The 18,741-nt window shown below is 45.7% G+C and overlaps 1 protein-coding gene across 1 annotated transcript; it reads left to right on the top strand.

Annotated features, from left to right (window-relative positions):
* The first annotated feature begins 106 nt into the window (after positions 1-106).
* NUDC (nuclear distribution C, dynein complex regulator) lies at positions 107-18,678 on the top strand. Its single transcript, XM_069972604.1, has 9 exons — positions 107-261; positions 4,090-4,167; positions 4,251-4,451; positions 5,522-5,581; positions 10,536-10,661; positions 11,157-11,351; positions 14,072-14,155; positions 14,244-14,362; positions 18,314-18,678. Exons 1-9 carry the CDS (start codon positions 184-186, stop codon positions 18,363-18,365), a joined length of 993 nt encoding a protein of 330 aa, XP_069828705.1. The 5' UTR covers positions 107-183; the 3' UTR covers positions 18,366-18,678.
* The last annotated feature ends 63 nt before the right edge of the window (positions 18,679-18,741 follow it).

The raw sequence follows: 18,741 nt of genomic DNA on the forward strand, positions 1-18,741 counted from the left end.
TTTACCAATGCCGTCCAACCTAAAACCATAGAGAGATAAACCTTTGTACAGAACGCCGCCTGTACCGGCTGGGTCGCCATAGCAATGAGGTCAGTGTAACTCATCGCTTACGCTGATTGGCTGATTGCTAAAGCGTTCACGTTACGCGGAAACAGTGCAGCAGCGTGCGGCGGACAGAGCAGGATGGCTGCGGCGGAGGATGAGCGGTTTGATGCGATGTTGCTCGCTATGGCTCAGCAGCATGAGGGCGGCGTGCAGGAGGTGAGCGGCCCCGGGCACTGAGCTCATTCATTGCAGCCGGTACTGGTCATAGAAGGTTCGGGAGTGTAGCGCGGTGTATGGAGCGGGATAACAGTCACCCCTGGGCTCCCATGGCGGCCCCGGATGTGCTGAAGCTGCTGGTGTGTCTCATAGTCAGGGTCACGCTATATAGAAATGACGGCCGTATTTTATAATGACAGCCGTCATTGAGCCAATAGCGTGATGGAAGACATGTAAGGCTACGTTCACATTAGCGTTCGTCCTTCCGGCACCATTCCGTCATCCTTTTCCGTTTTAGAGAAAGTGAAACGGAAAATGTCATATCCGTTATAATCCCCATAGGTTTCAATGATATTTTATAGTGCTCCGTTAGCATTCAGTGCGTTCCAGTTCCGTTTTTCTGAACGGACGAAAAATTGTTTGCGGTATTTTTTTTCCCCCCTTTTCAAAAAACGGAACTCTCGATGCAATCCATTTTTTTTCTTATAATGATGGTCAATAGTGACGGATCGAAAGGGAAGGTTAATCCGTTTCCGTCCCATTCCGTTTTCTAGTCGGAGCATGCGCAGAAGGGGAGAGAAGACAGGAAGTTCTTCTGGGAAGGAACAAACTGAAAAACGGACACGAGCGGAATTACAAATGGATGATAACGGAAGCAAACGGATGGCAAGCTTCCGCTAATTTTACTAAAATAAATGGACACACTAACATTTTTGGCTATCCGTTAGCAAATCCGTCTTTAGCAATCCGTTTACAAAAGAACGGATCCGTCAGTTTCATGTAAAAACGCTAGTGTGGCCGAGCCCTTACATAGTGTGAACCCAGCCCTATATAGGAAGCTTCCAATGTCACAATACACATAAGTGGCGGCGCCATAGATCTTGCTGGTCCCCATGATCTGCCGCTACTATATTACGCCACATTTAGAGGTGAGCTAATTTACAGCAATGAAACAAAGCGCTTCATTATCTTTGCAATCCACTCACCATAGTAAAATAGTTCAGTGTACAGTAAAAGCGAATGTACGATCAGGTACATTCGCTTTAACATGACCCACGGATAGATCGGCGCCGCGGTCCATTCTTTGAACCGTGGTCCAGTTCCCTTGTAGGGCGCTGTTATATCCAAGGATACCGGGCCGGAGCTAAAGCACTAACGGAGCCGCGTCATAGAGGGGCGGGCGATTCCTCCCACTGGGGGCGGCCCGTCTCCAGTGCTTCAGCCCCGATGATGGGTGAAGTACAGCTGGCCCTGACACTTAACTACCTTAGGCTGGGTTCACACTACGTTTTTTCTATCCGTTCAACGTATTTGTTTTTATTTGGTTACTTTTAAAGTGGTTATCCAGTGCTACAAAAACATGGCCACTTTGAGAGACAGCACGACTCTTGTCTCCAGTTCAGGTGCGCTTTGCAATTAAGCTCCATTCACTTCAATGGGACTGAGCAGCAAAACCCTGCCCAAGCTGGAGACGAGTGGGGCTGTCTCTGGAAGAAAGTGGCCATGGTTTTGTAGTGCTGGATAACCCCTTTAAAGGGAACCAATCACCCAGAAAATCAATGTAAAGACAAGGATATGTGCTGATAGATCACCCAGCACACTTCCCAAATATGCCCCTGTAACCTCTGTGCCCCCCTCAATTAGACAGTAATCTTACTTTGTTCAGGTCACGCGCTGTATGTAAATTTTTGCTAAGTAGTCCTGGTGGGCGTATCTAGTCCTGGTGGGCGTATCTAGTCACGGTGGGCGTATCTAGTCACGGCCGGGGGGCGTATCTAGTCACGGTCCGGGGGCGTATCTAGTCACGGTCCGGGGGCGTATCTAGTCACGGTCCGGGGGCGTATCTAGTCACGGTCCGGGGGCGTATCTAGTCACGGTCCGGGGGCGTATCTAGTCACGGTCCGGGGGCGTATCTAGTCACGGTCCGGGGGCGTATCTAGTCACGGTCCGGGGGCGTATCTAGTCACGGTCCGGGGGCGTATCTAGTCACGGTCCGGGGGCGTATCTAGTCACGGTCCGGGGGCGTATGTAGTCACGGTCTGGGGCTGTAATCACGCCCAGAGGGGCGTGATTCGGAGGCTTGCGGTCCAGGGACGTCATCCGGCGGCTTGCGTTCCGCGTCGCGGCCGCGCCGACGTTTTCGGGAACCCGCGCATGCGCAGTACGGCGGGAGACGACGCTGACGTACTGCGCATGCGCGGGTTCCCGAACACGTCGGCGCGGCCGCGACGCGGAACGCAAGCCGCCGGATGACGTCACTGGACCGCAAGCCTCCGAATCACGCCCCTCTGGGCGTGACTAGATACGCCCCCGGACCGTGACTAGATACGCCCCCGGACCGTGACTAGATACGCCCCCGGACCGTGACTAGATACGCCCCCGGACCGTGACTAGATACGCCCCCGGACCGTGACTAGATACGCCCCCGGACCGTGACTAGATACGCCCCCGGACCGTGACTAGATACGCCCCCGGACCGTGACTAGATACGCCCCCGGACCGTGACTAGATACGCCCCCGGACCGTGACTAGATACGCCCCCGGACCGTGACTAGATACGCCCCCGGACCGTGACTAGATACGCCCCCGGACCGTGACTAGATACGCCCCCGGACCGTGACTAGATACGCCCCCGGACCGTGACTAGATACGCCCCCGGACCGTGACTAGATACGCCCCCCAGGACTACTTAGCAAAAATTTACATACAGCGCGTGACCTGAACAAAGTAAGATTACTGTCTAATTGAGGGGGGCACAGAGGTTACAGGGGCATATTTGGGAAGTGTGCTGGGTGATCTATCAGCACATATCCTTGTCTTTACATTGATTTTCTGGGTGATTGGTTCCCTTTAAGACATTGGATGTCTAACTAGGGCTGCAAGGAAAACATGAATACAGGGTAATGCCGTGTTTCCCAGGACTCCTTAGGGCGGCATCCAGTTTCTGCAGCCATGGGGGATTAAATGCAAAGCGTTTGGTTTCAGATAACATTGCCAAACCTGAACATTTTGACAGATCAGCTCAACACTAGTCAAGAGATAATAAAAAAAAAGAACTAGAAGTGGCTAAGTAGGTACTAAGGTCCTATTATGCAGGATTATGTCAGGCAGGTATCCCCAGTGTAATATGTGATCAGTGCGAGAGCCGTGTAATAAGCTGTGTAACAGGGCATCTCGGGGCGTGTAATAAGCTGTGTAACTGGGCGGCTCGGGCCATGTAATAAGCTCTGTAACAGGGCATCTCGGGCCCTGTAATAAGCTCTGTAACAGGGCAGTGCGGGCCGTGTAATAAGCTCTGTAACAGGGCATCTGGGGCCGTGTAATAAGCTCTGTAACAGGGCGGTCCAGGCCCTGTAATAAGCTCTGTAACAGGATGGCTCGGGCCTTGTAATAAGCTCTGTAATGGGGGGAGCTTGGGCAATGTAATAAGTTGTGTAACAGGGCATCTTGGGCCGTGTAATAAGCTGTGTAACTGGGCGGCTCGGGCCGTGTAATAAGCACTGTAACAGGATGGCTCGGGCCTTGTAATAAGCTCTGTAATGGGGGGAGCTTGGGCAATGTAATAAGTTCTGAAACAGGGCGGCGTGGGCCATGTAATAAGCTCTGTAACAGGGCGGCCCAGGCCCTGTAATAAGCTCTGTGAATTGGCACTGGGGCCATGTTTTTCACTTCCTGGATGTCTATCAGCTGTCAGTGTGTCAGAACCGTAGAGATACAGTAATACATTGTATAGACACATTTAAATAACTTTTAATGTACTTTTAATAGAAAACAAGTTTTTCTTATCCGGAGTTCCCCTTTAACCTTGCACCTTTTATCTTTTTTCAGTTGGTTAATACGTTCTTCAGTTTTCTAAGAAGAAAAACAGACTTTTTTGTAGGTGGGGACTCTGGAGCAGCTGAAAAGGTAAAAAATGCTTCACTTAGTGGACACGGGGAGTTTTTAGCTCTTCTCCATATTCACCAATAACTGTATTGATGTATTTCCAGTTAATAACTGATGCTTTCAACCACCACAATAAAGTCGCCTGTGCAGCTAAGGAACAGAAGGCAGCTGAGCAGCAGGAGCGGAATGCTTCGAAACTGCAACATGAGCAGGCAGCGAAACAGAAGGCAATGGAGCCTGGAGAGCCACGAATCACAGAACTCACGGATGAAGAGGCTGACAAACTTCAGAAAGAAATTGACCAGGTAGTGTGGCCATTAGGTTGTGAGTTACTACGGATCATCCTAACCTATTGTCCTTTCAATACATTTTGTATTACAGAAGCAGTCCACATTGTTTTTTTTATTTGTGCCCCAACTGCAGGCTAGCACATATACCGATGATTGGTGTCCTGCAGAGAGGCTTCATTCCGGTCCTGCAGCGCAGCTCAAATCCTGCGGGCGCCCACCTGACCTCGTCGACTGGCCTGCAGCTAAGGAGACCTGAAGTCAGGGTCTTCAATGCATCTCTGCGAGAGCGCTCTCATAGAGATGCCTTGGAGGCTCCGACTTCCAGCCTTCAACAGCCCTGAGGAAAGAAGAGGGTCAGATGAGCTTTGACATCACTGTGCGCAGGGATTTAAAAAGCGCCGTAGCACTGGAATGAAGCAGCGCCATGGGACACTGATCACTATTGGTAAGTATATGCACCACCCTGATTCCAGGGGACAAATAAATAATGTGGTATGCAGCTTTAACTTTTCACTAGTTCTAGTAGTGCACCTGGTACTGTAGTGCAGTGTATACAGCATGCCTCCAGCACAGAAGCAAATACATGGCATGCTTGGGGGCATTCAGAAAGCCCTGGCTGTTATGGATACCCATCAGCAGCCAGCAATCGTGTCGCCGGAATGCTGACAGATGTTAGTGGCTTCTCCACATGTTACAGAGTCATGATTTGACCATGGTAACGGGTTTAACTACCTGGAGGAGACGTGTTTCTTCTCTGAGTAGTTACAATGGGAGCCTTGCTGTCATTCTGATAACGGAACTCCCATGATCCTTTTTAAAGCTTTGGTGCAGCCTCATCTGGGTATGCCGTTCAGTTGTGCACTGATTTGTACTAGGGATGCCCTAGAACTGGAAAAAGTACAAAGATGTGAGAAAGTGGCCTAAATCTGATGCATCATGTACAATGACTGTCTTTCTTACAAGCAGAGTATTTCAAATTTTTTGAAAATGCTGACTTTTTCAAAATGTTTTGGTTAGTTACTAAATTTGGTGTTATTGTTTTCTGCTGTTTACTTCCTATTTGTTAACGATTTTTTTTTCTCTAGAACAAAGCAAGAGAGAAAGAAAAAGAGAAAATGCAAGGTGAAAATGCAGAGAAACAGAAGGTAAAGTGGTGGGCTTTCTCTGCCGTTATTGAGCCCCTGCCTGTCTTTTGTGCAGTTATTTCTCATTCTGTTTCAGGGGGTAGGTGGGTCTATTGAACACACAGCGCCAGATATATCGATCTCATTTCATGTGTCTCATGTTGGTCAGCCAGCAATAAATCACAGCTCATTTTGAGAAATAAAAGTTTATCTGAATTGAGACAGGTTTTTGTGGCAGACTAATAAATCTAGGCCGCAGTCACAGTGAAGACTGTCATATTATCAAAAGGTTATTTTAGGTCAAAGTAACAACTGTTTAAAGACGGTCAACTAGCATAAAATCTTCACTTTATTTAATATGCAAACTAGGGGGTTTGGTGCACTGAGGGTCAGGACTATCTACTGTGCACTGATTCGCCCAACCCTCTTCATGAATATGGAGGTTGTGATGTCACTCCAGTCCACTCATTACTGCAGAGTGCTGGATGAATATCCAAGAAAAGGAGCGGGACAGATAATTGCACTGAGGGCTGTTGTACCACCCCCAGTGCACCAACCTCATAATTTGCATATTTAGTAAAGTGACCGGCACTGAAGATGACTTAGAAGCCTTGATTTACTTTTCATTCACAATGGTGATCCTCCCGGATGATAGTGATGTGCTTACATTAGGTGAGCAGGTATGCAGCTCAAGCTTACTCTTCTCCTCTCCTTTATATATAATTGGCTAAACCTTTCCATAATTCCTGTGTTCCTGGAGATGGGAGTTCCTTTGCAGGCAACTTATGAAAGTGATGGCAGATTAAAGGGTATTCCAGCCCTTGTTTTAATGCCCCTGCCGCCTGTCTCTATTGCCTGCCACTCAGCCAGGCAGACCGGGACCGTAAGGAGTGGATTGGGACCTGGAATACTCCTTTAGGGTGCCTTCACACCTACCATATTGCAGCAGAAAATCCGCTGCGGATCCGCAGCAGATTTAACTAAATGAATGAACACAGCATTAAATCCGCACTGTCAAATCCGCTGCGGATCCGCAGCGGATTTGTAAGTGCGGATTTGATGCTATGCTCATTCATTTAGTTAAATCTGCTGCGATACGGTAGGTGTGAAGGCACCCTTAAAGGAGAAGTCCGGCGAAAATAATTTTTTTATATGTTATTACTGATGGAAAGTTATACAATTTTCTAATGTACATTAATTATGGGAAATGCTCCTATACTGCTATTTCCCTTAATTTAGTGTACCAGGAAGTGTTAGAATTCTCTCAGAAGCAGTGACGTCACGACGAAAGGTGTAATTCCTATGGAGTGTCCAGCAGGGGGCGCACTATATATAGAAGTCAATGAGTACCATTGACTTCTATATATAGTGCGCCCCTGCTGGACTCTCCATTGGAATTAGAATGGATGTGTATGTAATGTAATATACAGTGTTTTTGATTGAATACATTTATGAAATACTTTGGGGAGCAAGTGTCCTTGCTCCCCAAAGTATTCCATAAATGTAAGCAATCAGTACATCACAGTAAGCCCGCCGCTACCGAACGCCCGCCACTGCCACCGCTGTGGACTACTCTCAACTACTACTCTCCCCACCTGCTCATAGCATGTGCAGGTGATGGGAGAGTAGTAGCCGGGTTATATGGCTGAGATCGGCGCCGCGATGCCGCGCAGGGGGAGCCGCACATCACTGCAGCTATCATCCCCCTCCGCTCCCCCCTCCTGCTGCTTCCTTACTCTATGTGATAGCTGACTTCCTGGCCGGCCGCCGGCACGTGTGAACGGAGAGTGGTGGCCGGGCAGGAAGTCAGCTATCACATAGAGTAAGGAAGCAGCAGGAGGGGGGATGATAGCTGCAGTGATGTGCGGCTCCCCTGCGCGGCATCGCGGCGGCGATCTCAGCCATATAACCCGGCTACTACTCTCCCATCACCTGCACATGCTATGAGCAGGTGGGGAGAGTAGTAGTTGAGAGTAGTCCACAGCGGCGGCAGTGGGGGCAGCGGCGGGCGTTCGGTAGCGGCGGGCTTACTGTGATGTACTGATTGCTTACATTTATTGAATACTTTGGGGAGCAAGGACACTTGCTCCCCAAAGTATTTCATAAATGTATTCAATCAAAAACACTGTATATTACATTACATACACATCCATTGTAATTCCTATGGAGTGTCCAGCAGGGGCGCACTATATATAGAAGTCAATGGTACTCATTGACTTCTATATATAGTGCGCCCCCTGCTGGACACTCCATAGGAATTACACCTTTCGTCGTGACGTCACTGCTTCTGAGAGAATTCTAACACTTCCTGGTACACTAAATTAAGGGAAATAGCAGTATATGAGCATTTCCAATAATTAATGTACATTAGAAAATTGTATAACTTTCCATCAGTAATAACATATAAAAAAATAATTTTCGCCGGACTTCTCCTTTAAGGTTATCCGGGATTGTAAAAACATAGCTAAATTTTTTCCAAAAAACACAGCCACACCTGTAACGTTACAACTCTGCTTTATTCACTTCAGTAAAATTGTGCTGCAATACCATACACAAACTGAGTACGAGAGGCGCTGTTTCTTTGGGAAAGTAGCTAATTGTGCATAACCCCATTAAAGGGGTTGTCCAGCGAAAAAAAATTATTCACAGAATAACACACATTACAAAGTTATACAACTTTGTAATGTATGTTATGTCTGTGAATGGCCCCCTTCCCCGTGTCCCACCACCCCCACCCGTGTACCCGGAAGTGTGGTGCGCTATACATTACCTGTCGCGTGCCGACCACGGTCTCCGATCGTCAGCAGTGACGTCTTCTTCGGGAGCTTGGCGGATCTTCCCGAGTGCCGGCCGCCCTCTGCAGCGTCATCCGAAGCTCAGCCGCGATTGGCTGAGCATAACTGTGCTCAGCCAATCGCGGCTGAGCAGCTGATGACGTGGCCGCGTCATCAGCCGCTCAGCCGCAATTGGCTGAGCACAGTTATGCTCAGCCAATCGCGGCTGAGCTTCGGATGACGCTGCAGAGGGCGGCCGGCACTCGGGAAGATCCGCCAAGCTCCCGAAGAAGACGTCACTGCTGACGATCGGAGACCGTGGACGACACGACATGCGGTGAGTATAATGCACCACACTTCCGGGTCTAGCGTGGGTGGGGGGAAACACGGGGAAGGGGGCCATTCACAGACATAACATACATTACAAAGTTGTATAACTTTGTAATGTGTGTTATTCTGTGAATAATTTTTTTTCGCCGGACAACCCCTTTAAAGGACAACTCCCGTGCTAAGAAAAAAAAAACAAAAAACCAATCAGAAACATAGCTTTTATACTTATCATCCCTCCTGAGCTGTCACTGTTTGAATTTCCCACCGTCTGTGTACCTTCTGATTTCTAGTCTTGTTCTTCATTTCTTCCTTGCTTCCTGGTTTCAGCTTCCCATGATGCACTTTGGCTGCTGTGACAAGCCAGCCCCCTGCTGTGTCACTGCAAGTGCCTGCCGCTCCATTCACTACAACTCCCATCATACACTAAACATGACCCCCTCTCTGGCTCTCTTCAGTCAGGCTGCTATATACACACACTGAAGCTGCACACACATACTTTCACTTCACTGTAGTGTACATTCTGCAGGATCGCCGTCCCTAATTAGGTCAGGGCAGCAGGGGAGAGATAAGACGGGGTCTGTGTAGCTGACATGCCGGGAGTGAGGAGAAAGATAAGCAAGTGACATGACTCACTCGCTCACTGAGTCCACTCGGCATTAGGAGGGAGTATGGGGGAGGGGGTCCTGTAGCTGGTTATGTGCCGGGAGTCAGTCACGAGTCATTATTGAGTTGCAGAATGTCAGATGGCTTACAGTTGCTCTGCCAATGGGAGCTGGGCAAGCTGAGTCACCTGACCAGGCAGGGGAGGGGGAGGCTGGTGTAACAGGAGTTAGCCCAGCCCTCCTGCTGATGACACATCGTCACTAGAAGGAGCTGATAGAGGAGCCTGGTGACGACAGTAATTAGGTATGAAGGAGTTTCTTACACTTCCTGGTGGGGGGTTGAGGGGGGAAAAGATAGGGAAGGAGGACAGACAGGTGATTGAAGTATATTACAGTGTTATATAACTTTGTAATGTGCTTCAATTACTGGAAAAAAGTTTTTCATGGGAGTTGTCCTTTAACTGTATCACATAGATCAGGGGTGGGGAACCTTTTCCATGTTGAGGGCCGGTCGGGCATTAATAAAATCATTTGAGGGCCGCATACTGTGTGTGGCAGTTAGTAGCGTGGGTTTGCAGCAACTTGGGCATGGCAAAGTATTGTTCCCCTTGTGCCCCTGCTATGGTAGTTAACCCTCTGTAATGCCCCTTGTACCTGATGTGAATCCTTAGTGATGCCCTGTAGCCAGAGTTAACCTCCAGTGATGCCCCTGGTAGCTGTAGTTAACCCAATACTGATGTCCCTAGTAGCCCAGTTAACCCTCCCTTAGTCATGTCCCTGGTAGCCTAGTCAACCCCCAGTGCCTGTCCCCAATAAAAAAATAAACATCACACTCACCTTTCCTCCGCTCCCACGCTGCCCAGGTCCTCTTCTCTCTCCTCTAGCCTGTGGTGGTCTTCCACTGCAGGTGGCGTGTGATGAAATGACGTCATCGCGCGGCCCGCAGGAGAAGGAAGACGTGCGCCGCTCAGGTGGGGAAGGAGCCGGCACAGACAGCATCCTCCTGTGTCTGGCAGCCGTCACAGACACAGAAAGATGCTGTGTATGCCGACTCCTTCCCCACCAGAGAGGTGCACATCACAGGGGAGCCACGGGCCGCATCGGGAGGTCTCAGGGGCCGGAGGCTCCTCACCCCTGACATAGATAGACATCTGATTTACCATGTGTGGTAAGCAAGGGTTGCCTCACCTTAGTGTAATAACCATGCTTTTATATTTAAAAAATGGAACTTAGTTTCTCGTCTGACTTTTACACTCTCTTACTATACAGGGTGGTGATAATGAGGAGGAGGACGAGGAAGAAGATGAAAAAGACAAAGGGAAGCTCAAGCCCAATTCAGGCAATGGAGCAGATCTTCCCAACTATCGCTGGACCCAGACCCTTTCTGAAGTGGATGTAAGTATGAGGTGTCAGTATCTATTCTTTTCTTATAAAGTGGTGGTATGATGGTATAGTATGGCATCACTTAATAATTGGTAGGGATTCTATCTTTGGCAAGGCCTCTAATTCTTTTTTTTTTCCCCCCCAAAAAAGTTTATTTTATTTTTTTAATTTTACATTTTGTTCCTGCAAATTCCCAGTGTTGGAAGTGGCAAAGGCTCAGGGGCATCTTTACCCTGTCAAGATTAGCCCATCTAAGTTCACGTTTTAACTTAATATGTGCGCCGTGCCATATTTTCACTGAAGCCATCCTTTAGCTAATCCACGTCCGTTTTTTCCTCCACAGTTTTGTAATATCATCCATTCGGCTTATCTTGCATTATAAATGAATAACAAAAAAGTGCCATATTAAAAAACCTTATATCAGTCCCTTATTAATAAAAGTCTCAGCTTGAATCCCCACAGCTACTATCTTCTGATGCTCATCTGTTTTTTATTTTTTCCTTACAGTTAATTATTCCATTCCCCGTTTCCTTCCGCCTCAAAAGTAAGGATGTGGTAGTGGATTTTCGTCGGAGAAAACTTAGTATTGGACTTAAGGGTCAAAAGCCTGTGCTTGATGGTGAACTTTTCAATGAGGTCAAGGTAGAGGAGTGTTCCTGGTTAATAGAAGATGGCAAGGTGGTGACTGTGCATCTAGAAAAGGTGAGGATACATAATTAACTGATTCTTCTGAATGCACTGCATATAGTACTTATGTGCTTTTCCGGCATAGGCATACATCTACCTCTTAAAGGGGCTATCGGTGTAACAAAAACAGTATTCTAAACAATCCCCCTTCCCAATATGTTGAATATACATGTATAACCTATCTTTCACCCTTTCCTTGTTTTTTTTTTTTTCCTCATTTACCCGCTCTGAATGTCTAAATTCATCTTTTCTATGTCCACCCTGACAACATGCTGCTTGCTGTTCCTCCCTCCCATTGTAGACACAGGACATGTGATAATCTCTCTGGGGGCCGGGGGCCAGCTGTCTATTGACTTGTGCTGCTTCTATAGACTTACATGTATTCCTGAGCCTAGGTTTGGATGGAACTAAAGTCTGCAAACATTCTAGTTCCATCCATTCACAGTCAGCAAGCAGAGATCTAAACCTGCAGTAGAACCCCCCCCCCTGTAAACAGAAGCCCATTATGCAGCACATAGCTACACCATGCGTGCATCAGCTCTGCTAATACATACTGGGGTGATGTGATGCAAAATCAGTAAAAAAAAAAACAGTCCTATGTTTACTGTGCAATAGTAATGACAGCAGTGGGCAGGAAAAAATCAAGGAGATGCATGATGGGAAGTGTAGTTTTCTGTCCGGTGCCATCTTGTAACTCAGGAATGGCAGCAGCTATTACCACCTGTCACAGGGTGCTGACGCCGAAATCTTCTACATTATCCCAGTCTACTATTCTGCCCAGTGTCTATGTTCTTGAATCCTCCTTAATCCAAATGTTTCATTTCAGCATTTTGTGCTGAGCCCGTTTTCTGAAATGTGATACTCAAAACAGTTTAGGGGTCATTCATATGTTCCGTGCACAGAATGGACACGAAAATTAAAGTGTAACTGTCATTTATTGCAGAAATCAATAGTACAAGCGATTTTAAGTAACTCTAATAGGTTTTATCTTATCTGTGCATTATCAGGCAAACCTGTTTTTTTATACAGAGGAGCAAAGTGAAGACTGGTTCCTCTGTGTCCATTATAACCTATGAGGGGGAGGGGCTGGGGGAGATGAGTGAGCAGGTGAGGCATACAGGCAGCTGTACAGTTTGGAGACTGGGCAAATAAAACGCTGGATTCACAGGACAGAAAGGTCACAGATGGAAACTTGGTGAGAGAAGATTGCAGGATGATGTGCTGCCTTTTTTCCTTTGTGCTCACTCATCCCCCTCAGCCCCTCCCCCCTCCATAGAGCATAATGAATGTAGAAATCCTGCTCCTTCTAAAGTGAGGGGGGAGGCTGCAAAACAGCTTTTTGAGTACAGAAGGAAAAACTCTTTTGCTTAATAAAACCTATGATCGTTTTGATTTTTGAAAAGTGACATTTACGACATTTAATGACAGATATGCTTTAAACTGTTTCGAAAATACCAAGAGTTCAGAATTCTGGTCCACAGCACACATTCTGTGCATGGACAGTAATTTTGGAACATGTGAATGACCCTAATGGTGCGTTTACACAGAGAGATTTATCTGAAAGATCTTGGAAGCCAAAGCCAGGAATGGACTATAAAGAAGGAACCGGTCATAAAGGAAGCCTGAGATTTCTCCTCTTCTCAAATCCATTCCTGGCTTTGGCTTAAAAAATCTGTCAGATAAATCTCTGTGTAAACGTACCATAAGACGCATTCCCAACAACCACAGTTTAGGCGTGCCCTAAAAACGCATCTCTAGAGAGGCTTATAACATTCCCTAAGGGTGCTTTTACACAGATTTATCTGACAGATTTTTGAAGCCAAAGCCAGGAACAGACTATAAACAGAGAACAGGTCATAAAGGAAAGACAGACTTTTCGTCTTTTTAAATCCATCCCTGGCTTTCGCTCCAAAAATCTGTCAGATAAACCTCTTTGTGTGAACGCATCCTAAGGCTATGTTCATACATAGTAAGCGACCGGCCTTTACGTGGACCCAGACGGTCTCTGAAAAGATTATTCTGTCTGGAACTGCAGTACCAGCCGGATAATATTTGCAGCCACAGAGTTCTGATGAATATAGCCTGAATCTGTATAGTCTGGAGGAAAGAAGACAAAAGGGAGACATGATTGAAACCTTTAAATATGTTAAAGGACTAAATAAGGTTTAAGGAGGGAAGTGTTTTTAGAAAAAAAAAACTGAACTCAAGAACAAGAAGACAGTGAGAGGTTATTTGGGGGAAAGATCAGAAGCAATGTGAATAAATATTACTTTACTAAAAGAGTAGTTGATGCTTGGAACAAACTTCCAGCAGATGTGGTTGGTAAATACACAATACCTGAATGTAAATCTGCCTGGAATAAACCTTTATCTATCCTAAGTTAATAAGAAGGAAAATGGTAAAAGGGCAGACTAGATGGACCAAGTGGTCTTTTTCTGACGACAATCTTCTGTGTTTCATTGATCTCTCCGCACAACAGTACAGATAAAGCACTTTCTGCCCTTTAGTTTTAACCCCATTCCTCATAGATTGTAAGCTCTTGGAAGCAGGACCGTTCTTACTTGTTTAAAGAATAATTAATATGTAATTTTATGAGTGGCAAGCCATGGCATGGAAAGTTTCCCGTTCTGACTAAATCTAAACATGTAGCTGTCCCCAATAATATAATTATAAAGATGGTTTTTGGTTGGAGATTTTCAATTTTTTTTTGATTGCTAACCCTGAGTTTCTTGTAGATTAACACTATGGAGTGGTGGAGTCGTGTAATCAAGACAGAGCCTGAAATTAATACCAAGAAAATCAATCCTGAAAACTCTAAGGTAAAAATAAAGCCATCCATGTATTTGTGCACTCAATCACCTATTATGTTACACGTCTCCATTCACCAGATGTGTATATATATTCCAGCTCTCTGATTTAGATGGAGAAACTCGCAGTATGGTAGAAAAAATGATGTATGATCAGAGGCAGAAGTCTATGGGCCTTCCCACTTCAGATGAACAGAAAAAGCAGGACATCTTGAAAAAGTGAGTGACGCTGAACCCTAATGGTTTGTATGATTATACAGAGATGGTAAAAAGTTATTCTTTATTCATATAGTTTAGCATAATCCAGTTTAGATGTTATATTAAAGGCATTTTCTGCAAGAATAGGGCCAGGAGATGGCACTGGCTACTGTAGCAACAGCTTATATTCTCTTCAATACACTACAGAGCTTCTGGCTCCATTCTCAGTGTAGTATGGGTGCAATACATTGTTTGGACAACCTCTTTAAGGCCATGTTCACACAACGTAAGTTCGGTACTAATCACGGCCATTGTTGCAACGGCCTTGATTAGTACGGAGCTTACTTTGTACTGCAGGCCGAGGAAATCCTGGCTGGGCTGTATACACATGGTATACACTCCGGCTGGGATCCCTAGCGGTGCTGTAGAAAACTGACATGTCAGTTTTCTGCGGCCGCTATTCACTGAATAATTGCCACTGAGAACTCTGAGTGCACACTACGGAGTGTGTGGCTCCGGCCGCACGCTCCATAGTGTGCAGTTCTGATGCGGGTGTGCATGGATTCGCCCGCATCAGAACTCAATGGTGCTAAAGATCATCTTTTCTGAGACCGGCCAGGTCGCAGAACAGCTGGTCTCATACCAAATGTGAACATAGCCTAAGGCTGCATTCACACATCTACAGGTTTTATATCGTCTAAATGCTGACTATGAAGGACTATGGGACTCTGCATCATAATCCATTATGATACAGGGAGCTCAGAAACAGCTAAAGCTCTGCTCTCCTGAACTAATGCAGCCATGTCAATTCAGTAGCGTATCTCTTAAGCTGTTTCAGAGCTCCCTGTGAGAGGAAGTGTTCATTCGGTGATATACTTCCAGTATATCAAGGACATGTGAATACAGTCTGAGTCTACTGATTCCTACTGGCTGACCTGCATAGTACCGGCACAATCACCCCACTGAGCGTGTGAGACTAGTTACTGGACACATAGGGGGAATTAAACTTTTTCTTGGTACTTTTTGCCGGTGCACAGATACACACTTTGAAACAGCTGGAGACATATACAGATTTTACCAGATATTTTATCTTTTCACCCCTATTGTCGACATAGTGTTTTGAAATTGTGCTTTTACACAGGAAGGTTTTGGTTTTTTCCTAGCAGAAAATCTGTGTAACCACATGTAAATGTTTTTCCTAAGTGTACATATCCACAATTATGTCTTTGACATATCAAATCTGCGGATTTTTCAATTTAGATTTACATGTGAGTATTTTACAGAAAAACCTTGTTGACCTGTTCTGTGTAAATGGCACCATAAGAATAATACGGTACTTTCCAGATACTGTGGGACTTTAAATATAATTGGATATTACTTACTAGTTTACACCCCCACAGATCAGCTGTTTGAAGAAGCCATGGTGCTTATGTAAATGCTGAAGCCTTCTTTTCAATGTTTTTATTGGCTGCAAGTCACTTAGTACTTGAAAACACCAAACTGTTTGTAGCAGTGGCGCAGTAGAATGCCACAGCTTCTTCAAACCAATAACAGTAAGGATTCCTGGAGTCCGACCCTGCCAATGGAAGTCACTGTGGTGAGTAGAGTCAGAAGTAGAGATGAGCGAACCGGGTTCGAGTGGATCCGAACCAGAACGTTCGGTATTTGATTAGCTGGGGCTGCTGAACTTGGATAAAGCTCTAAGTTTGTCTGGAAAACATGGATTACGCCAATGACTATATATCCATGTTTTCCACACAGCCTTAGGGCTTGATCCAACTTCAGCAGCCACCACTAATCAAATGCCGAAAGTTCGGGTTCGGATTGACTCGAGGATGCTCTAGGTTTGCTCGTCTCTAGTCAGAAGCCCTTCATTGTGAAGTGAATGCACTGGGTTACTGAATCTCAGCTCTAGAGATGAGCGAACCTAGAGCACGCTTGAGTCCATCCGAACCCGAACGTTCGGTATTTGATTAGCTGGCGCTGCTGAAGTTGGATAAAGCTCTAAGGTTGTCTGGAAAACATGGATACAGCCAATGACTATATCCATGTTTTCTACACAGTCTTAGGGCTTTATCCACGTTCAGCAGCCACCGCTAATCAAATGCCGAAAGCTAGGGTTTGGATGGACTCTAGCATGCTCGAGGTTCGCTCATTTCTACTCAGCTCCTATTCACTGCAGAGATGACAGACAATGAATGATGCATGGTTTCCTGCCCCATTCACTGTGTAGTGTAGGTTCTGTGGTTTTACCAGTTGATTGGTGAGGGGTGTTGAGGATCCTGAGGATGGGCCATCAACCCTTTCAGCAGGGAAAACATTTTTAGGGTACAAACACAGGGCACATCCGCTGCGAGTAGGTAATGAGATCAACCCATCAACCTCCGCCGGCTGGAGCATACATTTCCTGCTCCGGCTTGCTTTGGGGGCTCCCGGTGTCTGGACGTCCTGCTCAGCCAATCAGTGCACTGCAGCGGGGCAGTGCACTGATTGGCTGAGCGTGATATCCATCAGAGAACCTCTGAAGCAAGCCGGATCGTGGAGCAGGTACAGTATGCTCCGGCCGGCGGGGGGGTTAATGGGTCAGTCTCCTTATCAGAGTATCTTATAGAAACTACAGGCAATCAATCCACAGTGAGAAATCCACTGCGGATCCGCTCTTTGTGTATGTTCCCACGTACTATCTTTGCTGCAGATTTTATCATTTGCTAATTAAAGGGCAGATGATACTCTAAGTCCCTATACAAGGGGTAGGGAACATGGGAGTACTCCCATCATGCCTGGACAGACAAAGCCTTGACTGTTCAGGCATGATGGAAGTTGTAAAATTACAACAGCTGGAGAGCCAAGATTCCCTATATAACATGGCCTGATTTGTCAAATCAGGCAGGTATCACCCTGTGTAATGGGGCTGACTAATGGTGCGTTTACACAGACAGATTTATCTGACAGATCTTTGAAGCCCAAACCAGGAACATACTATAAATAGGGATCAGGTCATAAAGGAAAGACTGGGATCTATCCTCTTTTCAAATCCATTCCTGGCTTTGGCTTCCAAAATCTGTCAGATAAATCTGTCTGTGTAAACGCATCATAAGGGTCCATTTACACAGAAAGATTATCTGCCAAAGATTTGTAGCCAAAGCCAGGAATGAATTTAAGAGAAGAAATCCCAGGCTATTCCTTTATTACCTGATCTGTTTATAGTCTGTTTCTGGCTTTGGCTTCAAATCTTTGGCAGATTCTGTCAGATAATCTTTCTGTGTAAATGGACCCTAAGAAGCAGACACTAGTTTGTCAGCTAATTGCTTAATTCTGACATGTTGAAATAAATCTGCTGAGCTCAGATATAAGGGTACATTCACACACGCAGGATCTGCTGCAGAGATCAATGTAACTAATTGATTAAATAATATGTCAATTGCAATTCATTTTCCAAACTGCTGACATTTAGATGCTGTTAGATCAAGGAAACACTTGGTACTCTTTATAGATCTGTATGGGCTTCCAGAACTTAGAAAAACTTTAAAAAAAAAAAATATATATTCTGGAGCCACAGACAGGTCTGGGAAACGCATTGTGCCCATCATATAGCAGTTTCAGCTATTTGGAGCATGAATTACAGCTGAAAGTCCCTTTAAAAGGGGTTATCCAGCACTACAAAAACATGGCCACTTTTTCCCCTACTGTTGTCTCCAGTTCAGGTGCAGTTTGTAATTAAACTCCAATGGAAGTGAGTTTTAAAACCCCACCCAAACTGAAGACAACAGTGGGGGGAAGTGGCCATGTTTTTGTAGTGCTGGATAACCCCTTTAAACTTCATACCTGCTACCCCATGTGTGTGTATCCTTATGGGACAGTCTTCGTTTATTGTGTTGCAACTGAACAGTGTTATTACTAAGATACGTTTATAGATTCCATCAATAATCCAGAGCACTAACCACAATAATGTATGTTTGTATTTTCTCTAAGGTTCATGGAACAGCACCCAGAAATGGATTTCTCTAAAGCCAAATTTAGCTAATCCTTAAATATAGAAGTCCTTACGGTTTATCAGATGATTACTTGGGCTGTCTGTATGCAAGTAAATGTACAGCACGATTTCTTGCCAACAGCAGCAATATATTCTCTCTGTGCCTGTGCAGTATTTCCAGCAACACATTGATAGAGTTATAATGTGCTGCCTGTACAGGTAACTGTCTGAAGAAGCCTTCGAGAAATCCCAAGTGTAACCGCTGTTTGGGTAAAGTGACCGAGGAAGTGATGTCTTCAGCTTCTCAATGTAACATGAGGCATGGTGCTGCACTTTAAATAAAGGTGTATGCATTTCATTATCATTCGTTGCCTTTTTTTCTTCTTGGTCTAAGCTTATTCTTTGTAAAAAGGGATATTCTATAAAA

This window comes from Dendropsophus ebraccatus, chromosome 5 (assembly GCF_027789765.1).
Source record: "Dendropsophus ebraccatus isolate aDenEbr1 chromosome 5, aDenEbr1.pat, whole genome shotgun sequence".
NCBI lineage: Eukaryota > Metazoa > Chordata > Amphibia > Anura > Hylidae > Dendropsophus > Dendropsophus ebraccatus.